At 41.2% G+C, this 25,681-nt stretch overlaps 1 protein-coding gene across 5 annotated transcripts in view; it reads right to left on the reverse strand.

Moving 5' to 3' along the window:
* vps13a (vacuolar protein sorting 13 homolog A) overlaps nt 1–25,681 on the reverse strand; it is a 422,990-nt gene that overhangs the window by 368,648 nt on the left and 28,661 nt on the right. For all 5 annotated transcript variants that reach the window (XM_043712521.2, XM_043712537.2, XM_043712528.2 and 2 more), the window contains exons 3-4: nt 16,917–16,959; nt 8,334–8,429 (exon numbers count right to left, since the gene is read on the reverse strand). In XM_043712521.2, the coding sequence (XP_043568456.2) occupies nt 8,334–8,429; nt 16,917–16,959 (139 nt within the window). The remainder of the gene's footprint in view (nt 1–8,333; nt 8,430–16,916; nt 16,960–25,681) is intronic.

Raw genomic sequence — 25,681 nt, forward strand, 5'->3', positions numbered from 1 at the left:
TCACCAGGGCCCTGTACAGCTGCAGAAGAACCTCTTTGCTTCTATACTCAATCCCTCTTGTTATGAAGGCCAGCATGCTATTAGCCTTCTTCACTACCTGCTGTACCTGCATGCTTACCTTCATTGACTGGTGTACAAGAGTGCCCAGATCTCTTTGTACTGCCCCTTTACCTAAATTGATTCCATTTAGGTAGTAATCGGTCTTCCTGTTCTTGCCACCAAAGTGGATAACCATACATTTATCCACATTAAACTGCATCTGCTATGCAACTGACCATTCACCTAACCTGTCCAGGTCACCCTGTAATCTCCTAACATCCTCATCACATTTCACCCTGCCACCGAGCTTAGCATCATCAGCAAATTTGCTAATGTTATTACTAATACCATCTTCTATATCATAAATATATATTGTAAAAAGCTGCGGTCCCAACACTGATCCCTGCGGTACCCCACTGGTCACTGCCTGCCATTCCGAAATGGAGCTATTTATCACTACTCTTTGTTTCCTGTCAGCCAACCAACTTTCAATCCAAGTTAGTACTTTGTCCCCAATACCATGCACCCTAATTTTGCTCACTAACCTCCTATGTGGGACTTTATCAAAAGCTTTCTGAAAGTCCAGGCACACTACATCTACTGGATCTCCCTCATCCATCTTCAGAGTTACATCCTCAAATAATTCCAGAAGATTAGTCAAGCATGATTTCCCCTTCATAAATCCATACTGACTCTGACCTATCCTGTTACTACTATCCAGATGTGTTGTAATTTATTCCTTTATAATAGACTCCAGCATCTTTCCCACCACTGAGGTCAGACTAACTGGTCTATAATTTCCTGCTTTCTCTATCCCACCTTTCTTAAAAAGTGGTACAACATTAGCCACCCTCCAATCCGCAGGAACTGATCCCGAATTTATCGAACTCTGGAAAATAATCACCAACGCATCCACGATTTCTCGAGCCACCTCCTTCAGTATCCTGGGGCGTAGACCATCAGGCCCCGGGGACTTATCAACCTTCAGACCTAACGTCTCTCCAAAATCAATTCCTGGCAAATATAAATTCCCTTCAGTTCAGGTCCTTCAGCCACTGTTACCTCAGGGAGACTGCTTGTGTCTTCCCCAGTGAACACAGATCTGAAGTAACAATTCAATTCTTCTGCCATTTCTTTGTTACCCGTAATATATTCCCCTGTTTCTGTCTTCAACAGCCCAATTTTAGTCTTAACTAATTTTTTGCCTTTCACATACCTAAAAATGGATAATTGGGGCTCATTTTGGGCAAGGTGGGACCTCTAGAAACAGGACAGTCTTCACTTGAACCAGCAGGGTACTAATATCCTGGGTGGGAAATTTTGCTGGTGCTGTTTAGGTGGGAACCTGGGTGTACTTCCAGTGCACAGGAGGATGGGATTAGGGAGGGCATGGGAAGGATTTCACGGTTACAGTAATGTGCTGGCAGACAGCAAGCTGATTTGAAGTGTATCTACTTCAACACTAGAAATTACTAAATAAGACAGCTGAGCTTGCACCATGGATAGGTACCTGGGATTTCGATGATGTAGATCAAATAGGGTCAGGAATGGATGTTGCAGGTTCCAAGGTTTAGATCATTCATTGTGGCCTTGTTCATCAAGGACAGCATAACGGTAACTGAAAGAACTTCTGACGTGGACTCGTCTACTGAAGTAGTATGGGCTGATGTTAGAAACAGGATAGGAGAGGTGACACTGCTGGGAGTTTTTTTTCAGCCTCCACAGAATTCCAGGGAGGTGGAGGAGAGGATCGGCAAAATGATTCTGGGTAGGTGTGAAAGGAACAGGGTGGTCATTACAGGGGATTTTAACTTCCCCAACATTGACTGGAAATGCTATAACTCTAGTATGTCGGATGGATCTGTTTTTGTCCAATGTCTGCAGGAGGGTTTCCTGACACAGTATGTCGAAAGGCCGACAAGAGGGGAGGTCATACTGGATCTGGTGCTTGGTAATGAACCGGGCCAGGTGTTTGATTTAGTGGTAGTTGAGCACTTTCTCCACCTACTCATGGAGGCACTCAATTGTTCAATTAGGCTTGCTAATTGGTACACTAACATCACCCCTATCATTTTAGTTTTATTCCGTTTCTGTTTATCTATCCACTCTCTCTGTTGTGCTAATGTCAGAGATAGATCCCAACCACTTTTCTTCATTTGCTCTGTTAATCCTTGTACTTCTCAGTAAGGGAACCTGCAGTATCCCCCTTAAAAGTCTGATCGACCACTTAATAGATTGTGTCCCCCTGGACACCACCAACAGCAAAGTGTCCCTAACCAGTGGGAACGTCTCCACTCCCCTGGCCACCAATACTGTCCCAGCACTGTCTGTATGCCTATAGCAGCCTCCTAGCAAGGTGTGCTTTCTACCAATGTGACTTCTCTACTCTCCCAGGCACCACTACTGGTCTGTACCTACTGGTCAGCTGGGAATGCTGGCTCAATAGGGTGTGCGCTCTACTAGGGCTCCTCTACCCTCCCGGCAATCTCTACTGACCCAACACTTCCCAATAGGCCCCGAAACCTACCTCCAGCCTGGGGTGCTCTCTACCGGTGGGACTCTTTACTCTCCCAGCCACCGCCTCTACTCAAGCTCTGTCATTCTGTTACGGATTGAAGGGTATCATGGTTACTCAGTGTTCACATGCACTCCACTGAGCTTGGCTCTTGGTCAGTGTTCAGCTCCTCTTCCTCACCACATTGGAAATATGCAAGTACAAACAGCATCCAACTTTTAACTGAAACTCTAACTGGACTCTGCATTGTTCGCGCCTACAGAGTCCAATGTTACCTGACTCTGCCACTGGTGCTTCACAACTCCTAGTGCTCTTGGCGCCTCAATTCCCACTTCAAATCCCAACCTTTGCATGGGGGGGGGGGGGGGGCTACCCTCTTAACAACTGGTTGAAGGCAGGGTCTTTGAGAAAGGAACGACCTTGTCCTCTGGCTGTTTCAGCACAAGAAGCAGTTTCTTACAACAGTTAATACAGTTAACACATATTCTCCCCAGACATGCACTTTAAATTTTTTTTAACTCAGTACTGTAACAAGTTAGACATTACAATCGGTACACCTTTTAAACTGTCTTTGGCCCAGTCGGACTCTTCCCGTTTGCAGATACAAATCGGTTCTTACTCCGGCCCCCCGATCGTGGCCTTCAACCAGGGTACCAGTAATAAGAATCCTGCTGACTACGTCAATTGTTATGGGGAGAATCACCAGCCTCAGAGTCAGAGTCAGGGTTCAACGACAATGTTTATTGTACAAGAAAATACCAGAGCCCTGGGGAGAGAAAGACACCAACAGAGTGGGGTCAGCTGAGAGTCTTCTCTCAACCTGGAGCACATGTCAAGATACTTCTATACATTTTGTAAGATAAAAAGGTCAGTGATGAGGTTATTGTCTTTGCAACATAGTTTGTTTATTGTCAACATTGCAGAATTGTTGATAGTTTCAGCGCAGTCCATGTCAGTTCCAGCACAGCCTTTGTTAATTTCAGTGCAGACACTGTCAGTTTCATCGCAGTCGTTGTCAATTTCAACGTCTGCGCGGAAGTCCATTACTGTATTAATGGGTGCTAATTGCTCTTCCTGAGAAGGACAATTACTGCAGCCCTAGCTATTAACATTTTGTATAAAGTCCATATCAAACAAGCAGTTAGCATTTCTGCCAAAGGTGTTGGCTAGACCCAGACACTTCAGTGAGCAGTATACGCTACTCGTGTATTCTCTCTCCCACTTGCATTATGCTGGCATCCTGGTGGCCCTAGGCAATATCTGTGTTTGCTCTGCTGTCTCTCTCCATATTGTAGTCCTGCGACCATCTTGTGTGTCCATGTGCCTAGTGTCACCCTGCCCCACGCCATCTCCCACTTCATTCACATGGATAGAAGATTGGCTGTCTGACAGAAAGCAGGGTGTGGGGATAAGAGGGTCTTTCTCAGGAGGGCAGCTGTGACAGGTAGTGTTCTGCAAGGCTGAGTGTTGGGACCACAACTTTTTACTTTATACATTAACGATCTAGATGAAGGAATGGAGAGCATTCTGGCTAAGTTTGCAGATGAGGCAAACACAGAGATAGAAGCATTGGGGGACCGGCAGGGGGGGGGGGGGGGGCTGGGGTGGAGGGAGAGAGGAGAAGATTCGGACAAATTAGGAGAGTCGGCAGATGCAGTACAATGTGGGAAAGAAGAATAGAGGCACAGACTACTTTCTAGATGGGGAGAATATTCAGAAGTCTGAATTGCAAAATGACTTGGGAGTATTAGTCCAGGAGTCTCTCAACGAAAACTTGCACTTTGGGTCACAAATGCAATGTTGGCATTTATTTTGAGAGGACAGGAATATAAAAGCAGGAATGTACTTCTGTGACTCTACAAGGCTCTGGTCAGGCCTCATTTGGAGTATTGTGTGCAGTTTTGGGTCCCATATCTCACAAAGAATGTACTGGCCCTGGAGTGCATTAGGAAGAGGTTCACGACAAATGCTCCCAGGAATGAAAAGCTTAACATATGAGGAATGTTTGAAGATCTGGGTCTATACTCCGTGGAGTTTAGAAGGGTGAAGGGGGGATCTAATTGAAGATTACAGAATACAGAATGACCTGGACAGAGTGGATGTTGGGAAGATGTTTCCACTGGTAGGAGAGATAAGGACCGGGATGCACAGCTTTCGAGTAAGGGAAGATCTTTTAGAATGGAGATAAGGAGAAACTTCTTCAGCCAGAGTATGGTGAATCTATGGAATTCGCTGCCACAGAAGGCTGTGGAGGTCAGGTCATTGACTGCATTTAAGATGGAGATGGATAGATTCTTGATTGTCAAGGGGATCAAGGGTTACAGGGAAAAAGCAGGAGAATGGGGTTGAGAAACTTAACAGCCATGATTGAATGACTGAATTTCTGCTCTTATGTCTTATGGTCTTGTCTCTAATCCGAAATGATCACTTCACATTCTAAATTCCAATAAGTAAAGTCCCAATCTGTTTAATCTTTGCTTGTTGGACAGTTCTTCCATACCTTCCTTGCTTCCATAGGGATCATCCTAGTGAACTTCCTCTGAATTGCCTCCAATGAAAATGATATCTCATTTCTTAAAAAGGGGATAAAAACTGCTCAGTGCTCCAGATGTGGTCTCATAAGCACCGTGTAGTACTAGTGAGCCTTCCCTACTCTTATTTCAAGGGGGTTGGAGTATAAAGGCCAACATTCTAATAATTTCCCTGATTGCCTGATGCACTTGTGTGCTAGCTTTCTCAATTTCACCTAAGAGTACCTCCCAACCCCCTGTGTTGCAACTTTCTGAAGTTTTCCTCCATTTAAATAATCATCTCCCTTCAAAAATAAACTTCACATTTTCCCCACATTAATACTCCATTTGCTAAATTTCTGCTCATGTATTTAACCTTGCAACATCTCTTGGTAAATGTTTGCATCTCTCACTCAATCTGCCTTTCCACCTATTGTATTGTCTGCAAATTCAGCTACTTCCTTCCTCCAAGTCATTAATACGTATTGTAAACAGTCGCTGGCACAGATCTCTGTGAAACCCCCACTGGTCACAAATTGCCAACCTGGGGGGAAATAAACCCTTATCCTCACTTGCTGCCAATTCTTTATACATGCCAATACACTATCTCCAACACATGGCCTCTTATTTTATGACTTAGTGCTCAACATATTCAAGAGTCCCTACTTCAAAAAAAAAGAGCTGGAGGACACTATTCATCAATACGATATCAATTTAAAATAAACTCTCCTAGAGTGAATCCACAGTGGCAGCTGATAGTTTCCAGGTCATTCGTAGTAGTTTGTGGTGAATTCAACGTGGATTGCTCTTCAGAGTTTTGATGTCCAAGAGATTATATCTCAATTCCTCATCTGCTCCATATCGATTTGACTGCAACTGTCTTCAGCAGGAGATCTGAAAGTGGCTTACACCCTCTCGAACAGAATCAAAACACGGCTGTGTAATAGTCCCACACTAATTTACAATCTACTAGAGTGCTTATTCACCCAAAAAAGATGAACTTCCTTCTCAGGGCACTATTAAATAAACCTCGGTGGAAAACACCAAGCTCAATCACCTCCATCACAGCTATAGTGATCACCATAGAATACATGACCTCAGCGTATGGATGACAGCAGTATCAATGCTCACACTGCAGATTTGCAAGCTACTCTCAATCACTTCAACACTGCGTATGTTTATCCTCTAATATGGCTGAAAACAGAATATTTATTAACTCCGATCTGGTCAGCCAAATTTTTAGTATACAGACCACAACTGGATAGAGATTGCAAGAGAAGCTTGGCTGGCGAACATGGAATGTTAACATACCTCTTTTACAGCAATGGGCCTACAAGTTATTGAACACAGACTCAATCATTGCAATACAAATAGTGGCCATTCAGCCCATCATAGCTACATCAGCTCTTCAAACAAGCATCATAAATTACCATCGCCCTGCTCGTTCCCTGACCTTACACATTTTCTCTATTATCCAATACCAATTTAAATGCTTCAATTGAAGCTGCCTGTGTCACTCTTCCAAGTAATGCAATCCAGACCCCAACTTGTCGCATTATGGAAAGTTTCTTTTCATTTCACTGTTAGTTTATGTGCAAACCAACTGTGCCTTCTCATTCTGGAGTAGTCTATGAGCAGGAACTGTTTCACCCAATCTACTACACAAACTTCTCCTGAGGGAAACAAAGAGGAAACTGGATACAAATGTTCAAAATCATGAGAAGGCCAACTTAATAGCTGAAGTTCACATTTCAGGAATCATTCTTCTAAATCTCTTGCTCATTTTCTCCAAAGCGTTCATATCCTTCCAAAAACATACAGAGAACAGAAACTTTGCAGCAAAGATAAAAAGCACTGCAGGTATGAAGGAGAAACCCAACTGAAAAGTCATAAAGAGACTGCAAATCGATAGGAGCTGGCAACTTCAGGTAATTATACAACAAACTTTACTAGTAAACAATTTGAACATTCAAATAAGTAAGTATTTTTGCTGGTAGCTGTAAACAACACTTTTTAAATTAGTGAAGTTGTTAAACCCTGTAACAGTTTAAAATAAACTATAAACATATTAAGCATTACAAATTTTGAAGAATCGCTACAGACCAAAATGAGCAATGAGTATTATAGCTTTTAAAAAGGCTTATTCCTGAATCACCCACTCTGACAGATGGGGCCATCATCTTTGTTCGATAGTCAATATCCGTGGGGCATTTACAGTGGAAGATCAAAATGAGGCAGTATTCTTTTATGCGTCTTTCTTATTGCAAAACTAGATTTATTCGATTCATGGAGCATGAGCATCATTGGCAAGGCCTGAATTTCATGCCCATCTCTACTTGCCCTCGAGAAAGTGGTATTGAGTTAGAAGATCCTTCTAAGGAGGCAACATATTAAAGTTTTAATACAACATTACTTAACAGCTTGAACAAAGTTTGGAATTCAGTCAGAAAACCAAATACAACAAATCCAAAACTTCTAAAAAGATCTTTAAAACATCTTCAGCAATCTAACATTCTGGCATTTTATACCGGAAAAGTGGTAGCCACATGCAACAAAGTTCACTGATGACTAAATGTAATGAATTTATATTTAAAACAAAAGCTAAATGCTCAACAATGCTACAATCAAATAATTGGCAAAACTGAAATGGTTCACAAATTGCTGGAAAATATTGGAAAATTTATTCACCTGAAGAACTTCCAAGTGTATAAGTGTCACCTTCACACTGAAAGGCCATTATATAGACAAGAGGTCTAAATTATTTCTGAATCGAGATTCTGTTACACCGACTATAAACTGACTGAAGAAAAACAAGCTTCCAAAACTTTTTACCTTGCACTCACCAGGATAAGAATTCTAACTTTAAAATGATCACAAGAATTTGGATCACAGGAGAAAAGGGTGCATAGCGGTTAGCAAATTGACTCAGTTGAGGCGCACTGCCATTAAGTAACTACAGGATCCAGGTAATGCCAAAAAAGCTAACTTCCAACATACTTCTCTCTTTGCAGAATCGTCCCTCTCTGTTAACTCATGATGTTTCTAGCAAGACAGTGAGCATGTTGAGTTTGACAGATCTTTTATAAACTGACTACCAGTGCAACTACTAGCGCACACAGGATTGTTCAGCAGGTGCTGCCCAATCATAGGATCACGTCTAACAGTGGACATTTAAATTTGGATTTTACAAGTACAGATTAGTAGAGTCTGGTCTGTACACTGCTTTCAACGAGAAACTAAAATGACTGCAGTATTATGTTTTTGCTTACTGGCACATGGAACAATAAGCACATAGATTCCATCCAATGTAGCTTCCACTGCTTGTCCATATAGATTCTTCCATGGTATTTTCAGTTCAAGTTTACCTAAAAATAAACAAAGTTTTGTCAAAATGAAAATGAAAATAGGCAACCAAAAATCTAAAGTGCCGCAGGATGGCAAATACCAACAGATAAAGACATTAACCCTCCACCAGACATTCCAGAGATGAAGATATTTCAGTTAAGAGTCCACGTACTAACAATACAAAGTTTTGTCCAGCAACACAGACTTAGAAAAATACAAGTTTAGAGGGTTTTTTTTAAAAAAGGTGATTTGACAATTCAAATGAAAAGATGACTTCTAACTTCTCACAGCGCAGGTTTTTATTAAAGACAGAGAAAAGAGTGCACCCCATCAAAGAAATCCGACCATGGATGCAAAGTTATAGGAAGGAAAATGTAAGCAGGAGAAGGAGGAGTTGCTTGGATTGAAGGAGGGATAGAAGTTAGAATGAATATGAATCTTCATGCACATGTAACATTTCGATTCAGGCATTGGGAATAAATTAGTTTGTAACAAATATTGGAATCTCAGAACACAGCAAACGACTATAAAAGGCACCAGAAGTGGGCAAAGTAGAAGATTGAGCAAAAGAAAAGACAACTTACTATAAAGTTAACTTTTAGCTACATGCCCCAAAATAGGCAAGCACCAACCCCAAACTGTAAAGGAACAGTCCTGTAATTGGGGGGGGTGGATCAATGTCCTAAGTTTGCTGCCAGGATATCCCTTATCTTGTATTTTCAGAGCTGCAACTCAGACTGCTCCTCTCAAGAAAGACTTTGGATTCTTGTGTGTGCTTAATATACATGTGCAATTCCATTCCCGGCTCCAACTCAGACACTACCCACACCACGTTGCTTTGCCAGGTTGTTATGGACCAGGACAAAGTGAGGACTGCAGATGCTGGAGATCAGAGTTGAAAATGTATTGCTGGAAAAGCGCAGGTCAGGCAGCATCCAAGGAGCAGGAGAATCGACGTTTTGGGCATTCCTGAAGAAGGGCTCATGCCCGAAACGTCGATTCTCCTGCTCCTTGGATGCTGCCTGACCTGCTGCGCTTTTCCAGCAACACATTTTCAGCTGTTATGGACCAGGCCAGACCCCCTCAAAACTTTTCAAGAAAGTAACCCAGTCCCTAATTTTGCTAGTTGTTTTAAGGAGTAACAGATATTCCAGGACAGATGCAGCTGGCCAAACTACTCAGTTTGAATCAAAACAGGAAGTTATCTTGGAGTACAACAGGATCTTGATCTGATGGGCCAGTGGGCTGGAGGAGTGGCAAATGGAGTTTAATTTAGGTAATCTGAGGTGGTGCATTTTGGAAAAGCAAATCCCTTAATAAGGTCCTAGGGAGGGTTGATGAACAAAGAGACCTTGGAATGCAGGTTCATAGTTCATTGAAAGTAGAGTGGCAGGTAGATACCAGAGTGAAGAAGGCATTTGGTATGCTTTCCTTTATTGGTCAGAGCATTGAGTATAGGAGTTGGGAGATCATATTGCGGCTATATAGGACGTTGGTTAGGCTACTTTTGGAATATTGCATGCCATTCTGGTCTCCTTCCTATCGGAAAGATGTTGTGAAACTTGAAAGGGTTCAGAAAAAATTTACAAGGATGTTGCCAGGGTTGGAGGATTTGAGCTATAGGGAGAGGCTGAACAGGCTGGGGCTGTTATCCCTGGAGGATCAGAGGCTGAGGGGTGACCTTATAGAGGTTTATAAAATCATGAGGGGCATGGAGAGGATAAATAGACAAACTCTTTTCCCGGGGAATCCAAAACTAGAGGGCAGAGGTTTAGGGTGAGAGGGGAAAGATATAAAAAGGGACCTAAAGGGTAACGTTTTCACACAGAGGGTTGGGCATGTATGGAATGAGCTACCAGAGGAAGTGGAGGTACAATTGCAGCACTTAAAAAGCATCTGAATGGGTATATGAATAGGAAGGATTCAGAGGGATATGGTTCAAAAGCTGGCAAATGGGACTAGATTAGGTTAGGATATCTAGTCAGCATGGATGAATTGGACCGAAGGGTCTGTTTCTGTGCTGTACATCTCTTGAAAGTAAAACAGAATTTATTTACAAGATTACTGAATGAAACATTAAAAAAATAACAGAATACAGAATAACAACCTATCCGAAAACCCAGCAGACTATCCCCACTTAATGATGCTGTGCCAAATACTTGCCACAATTCCCATAAATACCTTTTGGCACAAAAAGGAAAATTAAACACAAGGTCTTACAGGAGACAAGTCAGAGGGAGGAGGATCAGCATGGACCAGTCAGAGGGAGGAGGAGGATCAGTAGAGTTGTAAAAGCAGCTGGACCTAAAAAACTAAACCAAACCAAAGAAAAGCTGAGCTGAGAGAACTAACTATGCCACTCTCATTGTACAAGTTGTTTTAAAATTCGAAAGCCTTCTGCCTGAGGTAGTATCTATTAGCTATAATCAAATTGGCCTCTGAAATCCTTTAACCTCCGACTTTTCTGAGTCTGGTATCTTTCAGGACCTCGCTGGAAAAAAAAGACCCAATTACAACATAAACTTGTTAAAAAGAGCAGCATCAGCACTATGTATCCAGAGTCATCAGCACAGCTGAACTCTCGCTCGGAACTTCAATAACTTCTCATCTCAATCTTACCCACTCATCTGTGCATGAAACTGACAGATCCAAACTAGGTGCAAATCAAAAAACCCTCCAAATTAAATTCTTGTGATTCTAGATACTGGGCAACAGGGTTTGAGTGAGAGTGAGCACAATAGAGGATGTGATAGAGCGAAAGACCAAGATCAAAAGGGGTAGGGATCATCAAGAGAACAGTTCCCCCTCGTCCTTTCAGGATCTCCCCTCCTCTGCACCTACATCAACACCCATCAGCCATCTCTATAGCTGCCTGTTGCTAAAATCATTTCTATTTACTTCCTAACCATTGGTCACCACCATCCTTTCTCATGAAGATCTCAGGATTATCAACTCTAAACAACAGAACTACTGATCTGAATCCCTCTAACCAAGTTTACACCATCAATAGCACAAAAGTAGCTCTTACCAAAGTACAAATGACATCATAGGAGGCACTACAAAGGTAAACTTGCCCTCATCTTTTCTGGTCTTTCAGTCTTTGACAGTTGATTATATTATATTGCTAGTCAATCATTTAAAAAAAAGAGTCAGTTTTCACAACTGTTTGTGTATAATTGTTCAATACAAACTCCAGCATGCTCTAGTCTTTTCTTAATCTATTAAAAAAAACAATTTTATATGGAGTAAGGATAAAGTTAAATCTGATTCACCCTGTTTTACCTCCAAATCTATCAACTCAAAAGTCTGATTACCAATTTTAAATTTCTTATTTATTTCATAGATAACATTCTTTTAAAACTCATTTGTTCTTAACACATCAAAAAAGGTTTTGTGCAATGTCTTAATGCTATCTGACTTTTTCTGCACCCTGTCCTGCCAGCATATAGAATAGAAAAAAAAAATGGAATTACTAGTTGTACCCTCTATAGTCAGAGATCATCACATAATATGGAAGACAATTTTGGATTACAGTTGCATATTAATTGGTACAGGTGAAACATGCTAACCATTTGTACACACCACGTCTGTGAGCAACCAGCAATTTGGCTGATCTGACAGAATGTTGTATAATAACTTAAATTAACTGCTGTGATTTCTATCACGCAAGTCACTGCTAAATGATTCTGCAGTATTCACAGCTACATTTAAGTTTTTGTATATGTCCCTAAACTGGTAGTTTGCAAACTCTCCTCCCTTATCTGTTGGAAAGTTTGTTGGCATTCCCAAGCTTGTGTGACCTCACTTTTCCATAATCTTACACACTATGCTGAACCTAGTAGCCACATCTACAAGATATGATTAATAAAAGTTTTTGATCTTGCCCCATATTTTTCAATTCATAACCACAACTTCAGTACATCTGAGTTAATGGAACACTTAAAATCACTTAAGCACAATGGTATCCTCCAACATTTGATGCATATGTCATATTGAAATGTGGTATGTTAAACAATGTATTCACATTCCTCATTTACAACGCCAGCAGTAGCCTTAAATTTTTGTGACAAAGGGTGTGTAAACTGCCTACACATCTTCCAGATCAAATGCTTCTCATTAGCCAGACTATGGTCTTCAGAGGTCAATAATACTTGAGTGTATCAGCAAAAAAAAACTTGTTGCCTCAAAAGGCATAGAATGAAGGTCCTTATCAGTGAATTGCAAATTTAGTTTTACCTAACAAATGATTTATGATTCTCTAGTTGTTTTGTTAATTGAAAACCTACTTAGTACATCGCTTAGGACCATGCCAGTGCTCATGAAATTATGCATTTCTGCTACTTAAAAACAGCAGCCCATTTTTTGACAATGATGATAATGTAATTTCATCCTTGACTGAAAGCAGATTGTGCTTTCACTTTTTTTTAATTTACATCTGTGTGTCTTCAAGGTTTTCCAGCTTAGCCAACTGGCGCCACAAACTGTGAAAGCAGCCTATAGTCCAGTTCAACTATGATGACTTTAGCAAGGTGGGTAAAGAACGCTTGCAGGGCAGAACAAGGTAATTTGGGGCTGTGCAAGTTCTCGGCAAGACAAATTCAGCTTTCCCCAAACCTGCATCCTGCTTAGGATGCCCTGCAAAATTTTATCTTCCCCTAATTATTCATTTCCAACTTGAATGCTATAATTTAATCAATTGATCAGTCTCCACCATACTCTCCAGGGACTACTTTCAAGGTCGTAACTACTTGCTGCATGTAGAGGTTAGTCCTTGTCATTCACCTTCTTTCAACAGCTTATGATTCTCAATGCTTCTGCCATTGGGAACAGTTTCTCTTAAACTGCTCTACTTAGCGACACTGATCAACTCAAATCTCCTCGTGACATTGAGCAACTCAAATTTTTTTTTAAACTTCTCTTCTCCAAATGGAAATAAATCTCACATCAACAATCTATTCATATAATTGAAATCCCTCACTTCCAGTGCCCAAAAAAAAAATGCAATTTTTCAGTATGGACCAAACCACTTATTAAGAAATGTTCAGAGAAGCAGGAGTTGTACTCCATGCTTCTATTTATAAAGCAAGGATCTCAGATGTTTTCTGCCCTGTCATCTTCAATGACTTATGGATATAAACCTCCTGGGTTCTCTGTTCTTGAACCCATTTCAGAATGGTACTATCTTTGAAATGGATTTCCACTTCTTGTTCTTCCTGTCTGCATGACGTTTTATCTGCTCTAACTCCACACGTTCCACTGGCTTGAGTCCTCTTGAAGTTAATCACCAAAATCTAAGTTCAACTGAAATTCATGTTTCAGATTAATCACAATTACAGATTCCTAACAATCAGTATTATTCTAACCCCCATTTTTGTTGCAACCAGAAAAACCACCCATTGTCACACACTGCCAAATTATGCATTTAAATCATTCTTCAGCAACAGGTTACTATTTTGACTCACTGAGTTAGTGTGCCGTCAATCAGACTGATTATTCCTGAAGAGATCCCAAAATGTTAAAAAGTTTCTTTTAAAAATACGCAGTTCCCTGATTTATCTAGCTTTCAAACCAAGGTTGATAGAAAGCAAGGACCAGGTTTCTGTACTGAACAGGAACTATTTATTTATTACTGTAGCTATAGTTTAATTCCTGGTAAACAGATAAACCATACTAATAATTAAAACTTTAATCCGCTTCTAAATTCACCCTGTGTGCACACAGGGAAAATTTATGTCAGCTATCCTTAACCAAAGTCAGATCTCAATGAGTTCAGAGTCTTGACTATGCAGAGCCAAATCTGGAGTGGCACAGTGGCTCAATGGTTAACACTGTTGCCTCACAAACACCAATGAACCAGGTTCGATTCCACCCTTGGGTAAATGCATGCAGAGTCTGCACATTATCCACGTCTGTTGCTCCAATTTCCTCCCACAGTCCAAAGATTGCAGGTTAGGTGGACTGGCCATACTAAATTCCCCTAGTTTCCATGGATGTACAAGCTAAGTGGATTAGCCACAGGAAATGCAGAGGTCTGGGTGGGATGCTCTTCGACAAATCGGTGTGGATTTGATGGGCCGAATAGCCCACTTCAATAGTCTAAGTATCCAATGATTCTATTACATACGATTGATCATAAGTTTTTCCCTGCAAGGCAGCTAAACATCAACACACCAATCATGGACTCAGACCCTTTACAATCCCAGAACTATCCAAATGAAACCTTTGCAATAAGCCCAATGTCTTTAGATAAGTGGATCAAACAGATCATAGTATTCCAGATGTGGTCTAAATAAGGTCTTCCATACTTTTAGCAAGACATCCCTACTGTTATGTTGCTCCATTTGAAACAAAAGGCCAACATACCATTTGCTTTCCAGTTGGCTTTGAATGCCAGCTGTTGCTATAAATCACAGCTCTCATTTTTTTCAGCCCCATAGCCACTCCATTTGAGCTTTGCACCGTCAACTCTTGTCAGTTACTCATTTTCAGACCACAAAAGTATTCTTTTTGTTTTTTTCCACTCATCTGCTCCCCCCCCAGCCAAGACGTTGCGCTTACTTAAAATTGCACTTGAACTGTCATTATAATGTGTCCCAGTTTTAACAACCCAAAACATTAACTCTTTCACTTGCCACACTTTGCCAGATTTACTCCTGTTTCCAGATCTTTCTCCTCTTTTGTGTTGGGCTTTCAAGACCTTCAGTACTTTGCTTTAGTAAGCAACATTAAAATTTAGTTTTAACCAGAGAGAAAAACTTTATCATGACCCCAGCTGACTTACTAGGCAAGTCAGGTTCTAAAGTGAAATTTGTTTTGAGAGACAACTCTTATTTTTGACTTTTGGATTATCACAGTGAGTCACTAACTGACTATCTTGTGTAAATACAGTCAATGTACTTTTAAACAAATGAATATAAAAATTCCAGACAAAACTTAAAACAAGTTATGACAATTTAGAAAAAAATATCAAACAACAAAAACTAAACATTTGAACCTTCCTTTCCCCCCAGCATTATTCACTATAAACACTCAACACTAATGAAGTAATACTCTTAATTTCAGCCTCTCAACTGAGAAGGTGTAAGCATTTTCTTGCAAAGACTTTTTGCAAATTCACCAGATGTGAATTGCTCTCTCACCAAGACACAGGCATGCCACGAGGAACAAAAGGAACAATACAGCACAAGAATAGGCCCATCACTCCTCCAAGACTGCACCGGCACATTTTGCCCTTCCATACTAAAACCATCTTAACTTACATGAACCGTATTCCTCTATTCCTTTCCTATTACATGTATTATTGAATGCTGTTATTGTGTCTGCTTCCACTACCTCGTCTGGCAATGCGTTCCAGGTACTCAATGCACTTTGTATGTGAAAAAACAAAGTTGTCTTGCGCATCTCTTAAATTCCACACACCACAAAACAACTCTACTCCACCCACCCCTTGAACCTATGTCCCCTGGCATTGACCCTTCCACCCCAGAAAAAAAGCCTCATACTTTCCACTCTATCCATGTCATTCATAAGGTTATAAATACTCAACATCCCACCTTCCAGTGAAAACAAAACCAGTCTATCCAACCTTTCTTCAAAGCTAAAATCCCCCATATCAGGCAACATCCTAGTAAAGAGATTTTCTGCACCCTCTTGAAAGCATTTACATCTTTCTGGTAGTGTGGTGACCAGAACTCTGTGCAATTGACTTTTCTGACTTTGACTACTTTGAGGCTCTTACAAACAGCTTAATATGTCCCTCCAGCTAATGGCCTGCAGATTTCCACAAACTATAAAACTTCCTCTGCTGGTATGGACCTCCTCTTCTTAACTCCATGCATTTGTAGCCTCTACATGTTTGTAAAGGTTACACTTAGTTAACATTCATTAATTCACATCACTTAGCCAAGGTGACATGATTTCTTAGACAGGTCAGCTGCAGCTCAGCATTCCAAGTAATTTTCTGACCCACTCTCAAAAAAAAAAGGGACCAGACATGCTCAGCACTCAACAGCAAAAACTAAATTTACCTTCACTCTAGAATCCAAGTTCCCAAATAATATCATTTATAACCTTTCATAAATTATCCTGGGAATGTGCATTAGAACATACTGGTTACTCAACTTTGCAAGGTTAAAACTTTAACATCTTCATTAATATCAATAGGTCAAAGTACCATACGATTAACAAGGAAGATAGTCCACACAGAATTAATAAAAAGGAAAATTCTGCAAAGTATTCAGCAAGTCTAGCAGCATGTGTGGGTGAGGGGGAAGCAATTTGCCTCTTGGTTGATTACCTTTCTTCACAACAGGGACAAGGCAGAGTGAGATAGCAGGTTTGAAGTTAAATACAGTTAGCAAGTTAAAAAGGAAGGGGTAATTTAGTGAAGAATTCTATCCAGATGATATGTCATGACACTCAGACACCAGTCAAATAAATGAACCTAAAAAAGACAAAGTTCTGCTAACCTTAGACATTATAACAATAACTGTATGAAAGGTACTTACCAATATGACCAGCTTTAACTTTGAATGGAACATTAAGCTCACACTGGAAAAAGAAAATAAGAATCAATGTTTTTGTTTAAAGCCATTATACTCTAATACAATTTACCCTCTATATCACCACATTCCTCAAGACTTTTTAAACTTTGTTCCAACAGGTTTAGTAATTACATGTTTGGTACAGTAACGACGGAAGGGGTGCTTGGTGATGGAAAGAGAACACAGAACACCAGTAGCCCAGCAGCCTAACCTTGGGGTCGTAGAGAGTCATCGAGTCATGCAGCATGGAAACAGACCCTATGGTCCAACCAGTCCATACCGAAGGTCTGGTCAACCAGATACTAGATTTTCCAAAACTTTAATTCAGACATCCAATGTTAGGTCAGAATTTGGATCACTATGTAAGCAAGCAGGATGTCCATTGAACGTGAGGAACCTGTAACATCAAACTTGCTAGTGAAGGAGTGTAAAGTCCAACCATACATTTCTGGTCAATGATATCAGTTTTAATGAAATAAAATATAGAAATTGCGAAAGTTTAACCAATGAAAATAGAGACCAGCAGGAAAACAGAATTTCCAGTAATGGAAGAGGGGGCAGGGTCATTTAAGGGCCAAAAGATTCTTGGCACAAAACAAAGAAAGTGAGTACAGTAGAAAGAAATGGGTATGCGCAAATAAGGCAAGACAGACTGCAAAAGCAGCTGCCTCAACACAACAGGAAGGAAAATAGGAACTTGGATGATAGACCATTCAGCCCAACAACTACTCTGCCATACAACTCGATAGCTGATGGTTGATCTGTTATCTAAACACCATTTTCCCACACTATCCTCATATTCTTTGATACTTTCAATTTTGGGGAGATATACACACACACACATACACACACGCTCACCTTCCATGACCCCCAAGTAGAGAATTCCAAAGATTCAAGATCTTGAGTGAAGAAATTCTACCTATTCTGGTACCTAAATTAGCATTCTCTTATTCTGAGACTACAGCCCCTGGTTGCAGACACTCAACAAGAGAAGACATCTTTTCTGCACCAACTCTGTCAAGCCCTCTGAGCATTTTTGATGTTGCAATGAGATTATCTCTCATTCTCCAAAACCCTAGAGATTAAGTGTCTAATTTTAACAATCACTCCTCACAGCACAATTCACCTTCCAAGAGTAGAACTTGAAATAAAAATCACCATCACCGGTAAAAAGACTTGAGAAAACCCTGAAGACTGAGGAGTTTCAAGGGTCAGATGGCATACATAGGGTTACAGAGTCATACAGGTGTACAGCATGGAAACAGACCCTTCAGTCCAACTCACCCACGCTGACCAGATACCGGGCCGTTCATTTAAAAAACAAGGCCAAAAACGTAAACACATGCGCGAGGCTGGGTTTCCGTTTTTCTATCGTGAGACGGAGTTTCTGGAAACGGATACTGTAAATGGTCTTGTGATCACAGAAGCTCTTTGGGACCTTGTTGATGCTGGGATTTCACAGTAAGGGTTTAGTCCTTCTCATTTTAACCTGTAATTTGCAGACTGCAAAGCTTACTTTGTTTAAATAGGAGATTCATTAAAATTATAGATTTAAACAAATTCTCCAGTGGAGCACAGCCTTATTTAAGCTAAAATCGATTATCCAAATAATCAAATTATCCGAATGAAACAGTGCCCGCCTATCTCATTTGGATATTTGAGGTTCTTCTGTACTCGGGTGCCTTTTAAAATGTTGTAATTGTATCAGCCTCCACCACTTACTCTGACAGCTCATTCCATGCACCTTCTGCTTGAAAATGTTGCCCCTGATATCCCTTTTAAATCTTTCCCCTCTTACTTAAAACCTATGCCGTCCAGTTTTGAACTCCCCCAACTCCAGGGATAAGACCTTGTCTATTTATCCTATCCATGTCCCTCATGACTTTATAAGCCTCTAAGGTCACCTATCATATTCTGACGTTCCAGGGAAAATAGCCCCAGCCTATAACATTTGAGACACAGAGGGGCAAATTGGGAGGCAAATTTTGAAAAGGTGCAAAAGTAACAGGATTGTTGTCATGGATGACTTCAACTTTCCTAATATTGACTGGAACCTCCTTAGTGCAAATAGTTTGGATGGAGTGGATTTTGTCAGGTGTGTCCAGGAACGATTCCTGACTCAATATATAGATAGGACAACTAGAGAAGAGGCCACATTGGATTTGGCACTTGGCAATGAACCATGCCAGGTGTCAGATCTCTCTATTTGAGAGCATATCTGCAATAGTGATTACAATTCCCTGACCTTTACTACAGTCAGTCATCGAGAGGGATAGAGGAAGACAGTATGGAAAAGTATTTAATTGGGGAGGGGAATTACAATGTTATTAGGCAGGAACTGGGGACCTAAATTGGGAACAGGTGTTCTCAGGAAAATGCATGACAAAATGTGGAAGTTGTTTAGGGAGCACTTCCTGTAGTGACGGATAAGTTTGTCCTACTGAGGCAAGAAAGGGATGATAGGGAAAAGGAACCTTGGATAACAAGAGACATGGAATATCTAGTCAAGAGGAAGAAAGAAGCTTAACATTGGGGAAGCAAGACTGGGCTCTAGAGAGTTACAACATAGCCAGGAAGGAACTGATGGACTTAGGAGAGCTGGGGGGGGGGGGGGGGGGGGAGAAGAGAGCAAAAAGCTTTAGCAGGTAGGATTAAGGAAAACCCTAAGGCATTCAACACCTCTGCAAGGAACAAGAGGATGGCCAGAGTGAGGATAGGGCTGATCAAGGGTCGTGGAGGAAACTTGTGCCTGAAGTCAGAGGAGATAAGGGAGGTTCTTAAATGAATATTTTGCTTCAGTATTCACTCGTGAAAGGGACTTCGTCGTTTGTGAGGACAGCATGAAACAGGCTGATATGCTCGAACAGGTTAATGTTATGAAGGAGGAAGTGCTAAAAATTTTGAAAAACGTAAGGATAGGTAAGTCCCCTGGACTAGACAGGATATACCTAAGGTTACTACAGCAAGCGAGGGAAGAGATTACTGCACTTTTGATGATGATCTTTGCATCCTCACTATCCACTAGAATACTGCCAGATGATTGGAAGGTGGCAAATGTTATTCTTTTGTTTGAGAAAGGGAATAGGGATAATCCTGGAAATTATAGACCAGTCTTATGTCAGTAGTGGGCAAATTATTTGGAGAGGATTCCAAGAGACAGGATTTATGATTATTCGGAAAAGCATAACTTGATTAGAGACCATCAGCATGACTTTATGAGGGGCAGGTCATGCTTTACAAGCCTTACTGAATTTTTTTGGGATGATGTGACAAAACACATTAAAAAGGTACAGCAGTGGATTTGATGGACATGAATTTTAGCAATACATAGGTAAGATTCCCCATGGTAGGCTCATTCAGAAAGTGAGGAGACATAGGATACAAGGAGATTTGGCGGTCTGGATACAGAATTGTCTGGTCCATAGAAGATAAGGGTGGTAGTAGGTAGAAAGTACTCAGATTGGAGCTCGGTGACCTGTGGTGTTCCACAGGGATCTGTTCTGGGACCTCTGCTCTCTGTGATTCTTATAAATCACTTTGATGAGGAAATGGATGAGAGGGCACAGAGGAGATTTACCAGGATGCTGCCTGAACTGGAGGGCATATCTAAGGAAGAAAGGTTAAGGGAGCTAAGGCTTTACTCACTGGAACATAAAAGAGGATTAGAGGTGACTTGATAGAGGTGTACATGATGATGACAGGCATAGATAGTGGATAGTCAGAGACCTTTCCCCAGGGTAGAAATGGTTATCACAAGGGGGCATAATTTTAAAGTGAAGGCTTAGGGGAGGTATCAGACGGTTCTTTACAAAGAGTGGTGGGTGCGTGGAATGCACTGCCAGCAATGGTGGTAAAGTCAGATATATTAGGGACATTTAAGCAACTCTTGGATAGGCACATAGATGATAGTAAAATGAATGTGTAGGTTAGTTCGATCTTAGTGTAGAATAAAAGGTCAGCACAACATAGAAGATGAAGGGCTTGTCATGGGATGTACTGTTCTATGTATGTTTTATGTTCTATTCAGCCTCTGCCTATAGCTCAAACTCTCCAACCTTGGCAACATCTTGTAAATCTTTTCAAGTTTCACAACATCCTTCCTATAGCAGGGGGACCAGAATTGTACGCAGTATTCCAAAGGTGGCCTAACCAATGTCCTTCACAGCTACATGTCAAACTAACCTACATACCCTTCATTTTACTATCATCCATGTGTCATCCCGTTTCCCCCTCAGCTGAAGCAAAACACTCAGATACACAGTATAGTTTTACCCCTTCATCTTTATTCCGGGCCCTGGTGGGAGAGAGAACGATCGCCCGTGCACAGGGACATGAGTTCTCGGTCTTCTCTTTCAAACAGCAGTTGTTAATTAATTCTATAGTCACTTTACAGGGAAGAGCACCCAAATAAGGCAACATACATATTCATTGCGTGACCGTTATAATCAGCGAGTGTCAATACTAAAGATTAAGCCATCTGCTGTTACACAATGAATGTTCTTAACCTTAACTGGCTTCTCATAATGAATACGTTCCACCTTGTTAAACTGACCTTACATTCTAAATGCTTCCAATGTTGTTAAATGACTTGACATAATGAATGCTTTTTCACCTTGTTAACCCATTACCTTTGCGTCCAGCACCCCATTGTTAACTGCAAGTTCTTTTCTTATGGGCAGCACAGTGGGACAATGGTTAGCACTGCTGCCTCACAGCGCCAGAGACCCGGGTTCAATTCCCGCCTCAGGCGACTGACTGTATGAAGTTTGCACATTCTCCCCGTGTCTGCGTGGGTTTCCTCTGGGTGCTCCGGTTTCCTCCCACAGTCCAAAAAAAAAACGTGCAGGTTAGGTGAATTGGCCATTCTAAATTGCAGGTTCGGTGAAGGGGTAAATGTAGGGGAATGTGTCTGGGTGGGTTGCGCTTCGGCGGGACGGTGTGGACTTGTTGGGCCGAAGGGCCTATTTCCACACTAAGTAATCTAATCTAATCTAATCTGATCCAAGTCATGCTCAGCTGAACCCCAGTTCACAAAACTCAAACTTAACTCTTTCCCTACCTGCGCATAGCCTATACACTTTTTCACATGTGCCTATACAGGAGTTACTTAAATGTCCTTAATGCACCTGTCGTCAGAACAGCTACCAAAACTCAGGTATCCACTTAACAGATAATTGTCATTTTTTCTATTTTAGAAAAGCCCATTTCTTAACTGTTCTTTATACCGGCAGCTGTGGCTGTACTTAAATTCAGAAAATACTTTCTATCTCAAAGTGACCATACACTCTTTCAACTTTGTAGCAATACTATTGCATTAGAAGCAGCTGAATACAGCACATTAAATTGAAACAAACAAAAACAAACTGTTATTTAGCACAAGAGGATGAGAGGCCTTGAATGGTGTTGAGAGGCGGTTGAAGACTAGTACTGCATCTTCAGTACTTGCATGCAAAAGGAGTAGAAAAGTGAGGGACGGGATAAGGGGGTGACTAAGTAGCGGGACACGAGGTTTGAGCAGGGCATTATAGAATCTCTACAGTGTGGAAGGAAGCCATTTGGCCCATCGAGTCCACATGGGCTCTCCAAAGAGCATCCTACATAAACCCACCCCACCATCCCTGTATCCCTGAATTTCCCAGGGATAAAATCAACCTAGCTTGCACACCACTGGTCACCATAGACACTTTAGTGTGGTCAATCCACCTAACCTGCACATCTTTCAACTGTAGTTAGGAAACTAGAACATCTGGAGGAAACCCTCTCAGACATGGGGAGAATGTGTCTGTGTAGAGTTTGCAGAGTCACCAAAGGGTGGACTCAAACCTAGGTCCCTGGCACTTTAAAGGAACAGTGTTAACCACTGTGCTTCCCAATGGTATCAGGGAATGAAATGATACAAGGAAAAGGCAAGAGAAGATATATTTGATGGTGGCAATTATCCAGGTGGTAATCCTTTGAATACAGAGGCTGATGAAAACAAGGGGAACCATATCATGACTATATAGTGGGGGTGGGGGGGGACTGAAATGCACAAAAAGTAAATTAGATACAGTGGGAGGGACCTGTACACCATGGTTGGCAAGTAAGCTGGTTGAGGAGAAAGACATATTGGAAGTACTAGTACAGAAGATGCCATCATCTGAACAGATCGGATAGAGTCAGAACAACACAAAGACCTTTTGGTCCAACTCACCCATGCCAACAAGATTTTCCCATTTGCCTGTATTTGGCCCATATCCCTCAAACCTTTCCTATTCACGTACCTGTCCAAATGTCCTTTAACATTCTAACTGTTCTCACCTCTATCACTTCTTCTGGCAGCTCGTTCCATATACACAATCATCTATGTGGAAAACGTTGCCCCTCAGGTTTCTCTTAAATCCTTCCCTTCTAACCTTAAATCTATGCCCTTTAGTTTTGGACTCCCCTACCCTGCAGAAAGGATTTGGCTATTCACCTTATCTATGGCCCTCATGATTTTATAAACGTGAGGTCATCCCTCAGCCTCCAATACTTCAGGGAAACGAAAACTCCCAATCTAACCAGCCACTCCTTATAATTCACCTTTCCAGTTTCAGTAATGTACTTGTAAATCTTTTCTGCACCTATTCCAGTTTAATAGCTCCTCCCTATAGCAGAGTGACCAGAATTGTATTGAGTATTTCAGATGTAGTTTCATCAATTTCTTGTATAACCACAAGATGACATCCCAACACTTATATTCAATATTATGAGCAATAAAAGCAAGCGTGCCAAATGCCTTTTTCACCACCCTATCTACCTGTGATGCCACTTTTAAAAGGAACTACTTAACTGTACCTCTAGGTCTCTGTTTGACAATACTCCCCAGGACCCAAACATTAATGGTGCAAGTTCTGCCCTGGTCTGTCTTAACAAACTACAACACCACTCATTTATCTAAATTAAACTACATTTGCCACTCCTCAGCCCATTGGTCCAGTCAATCAAGATCCCATTATACTCTTAGATAATTTTCACTGTCCACTACACCACAAATGTTGGCATCATCTGCCAACTTAGTAACCACATCAATATTCTCATCCAAATTGGTTAAGTAAAAGAAACAGTGGAACCAGCACCAATCCTTACAGCACACCACTGGTCAAAGGCCTCCAGTCTGAACAATAACCATCGACCACCAGCCTCTGTCTCCCAACATCAAGCAAATTTTGTATCCAATTGGCTAGCTCGCCTTGGATCTAACCTTTTATAACCAGTGAATCCTTATTGAATTCTTGCTGAAGTCCACGTCAATAACAACTACCATTCTGCCTTAATCTATCTGCTTGATCAGCTCTTCATAAAACTCAAGTTTGAGAGAGAATATTTCCCTACACACAAAGCAATGCTGACTATCTTTAATCAGTCCTTGCCTTTCCAAATACATGTAACTCCTCTTTCTCAGAATCCCCTCCAACAACTTACCCACCACTGATATCAGGCTCACCAGTCTATGGCTCCCTGGCTTTTGTTTGTAAGGCTTCTTAAATAATGACAACATTCACCACTCTCCAGTGCAATTTGCTTGATGGTGGGAGACAGAGGATGATGGTAGAAGGTTATTGTTCAGAGTAGAGTCCTCTGACCAGTGGTGTGCTGCCAGTCTTCTGCTACCTAACCAGTGCCTGTGAATGTCACAAATATCTCTATTAGGAGCCTGATTCTTTCCCAAGTTACTCTTTTTCCCTTATTGTACTTGAAGAATCTCTTTGGAATCTCCTCTACTCTATTTGCTAAAGCTATCATGTCCATTTTTGCCCTCCTGATTTCCCGCCTCAAGTATGCTTCTACTGCTTTTATACACTTCCAGGAATTCATTAATTCCCTGCTAACCACATACAACATATGCTTCCCTTCTATTTCTTGACTAAACCCTCAATGTCCCTCGTCATCCATACTCCTACCAGCCTTGCCCTTCACACGAACAGGAACATACTGTCACTCAACTCTCACTGTGTCACTTTTGAAAGCCTCCCACTTCCCAGTCACGCCTTTGCCTGTGAACAAACATCACCCAATCAACTTTTGAAGTTCCTGTCTAATACTGTCAAAATTGGCTTTGCTCCAATTTAGAACTTGAAATGAGAGATAAGGCCTATGCTTTTCTATAAATTGTTTAAAACTAATAGAATTATGGTCACTGATCCCAAAATACTCCCCACTAGCATCTCAGTCTTACCTACCTTACCTTGGGAAATAAGGCAGAGTTTTGCTCCTGCTCAAATAGGTATATCTACATCCTGCACCAGTTCCTCAGCCGTACATTAATCTGCCTATCTTCCTGTTCCTATTCTCACTAACGCATGGCATTAGGAGTAATCCAGAGATCACTTGAGTTCCCTTGAGCTCCTGCTTTTTAACCTCCTACCAACTTCTTATATTCATTATGCAGAACCTCATTCCTTTTCTCTACCTATGTTGCTGGTACCAATGTGTACAATGACCTCCAGTTGCTCATGCTCCCCTTTGGAGAATTTGCCGAAACCGCTCTCAGATGTCCTTGACCCTGACACCAGGGAGGCAACACATTATTCTGAAGTCTCGCCCATAGCTGCAGAAATGCTTGTCTGTGCCTATCAAAATTGCCCAGAGATGACACCAAAATTGGGAGGTGTAGTGGATAGCGAAGGAGGTTACCTTGGATCTTGATCAAATGGACCAATGGGCTGAGGAGTGGCAGATGGAGTTTAATTTAGATAAATGCGAGG

The sequence above is a fragment of the Chiloscyllium plagiosum genome, unplaced genomic scaffold, assembly GCF_037043375.1.
Source record: "Chiloscyllium plagiosum isolate Xiang-an unplaced genomic scaffold, Cpla_swu_hap1 HiC_scaffold_2, whole genome shotgun sequence".
Taxonomy (NCBI): Eukaryota; Metazoa; Chordata; class Chondrichthyes; order Orectolobiformes; family Hemiscylliidae; genus Chiloscyllium; species Chiloscyllium plagiosum.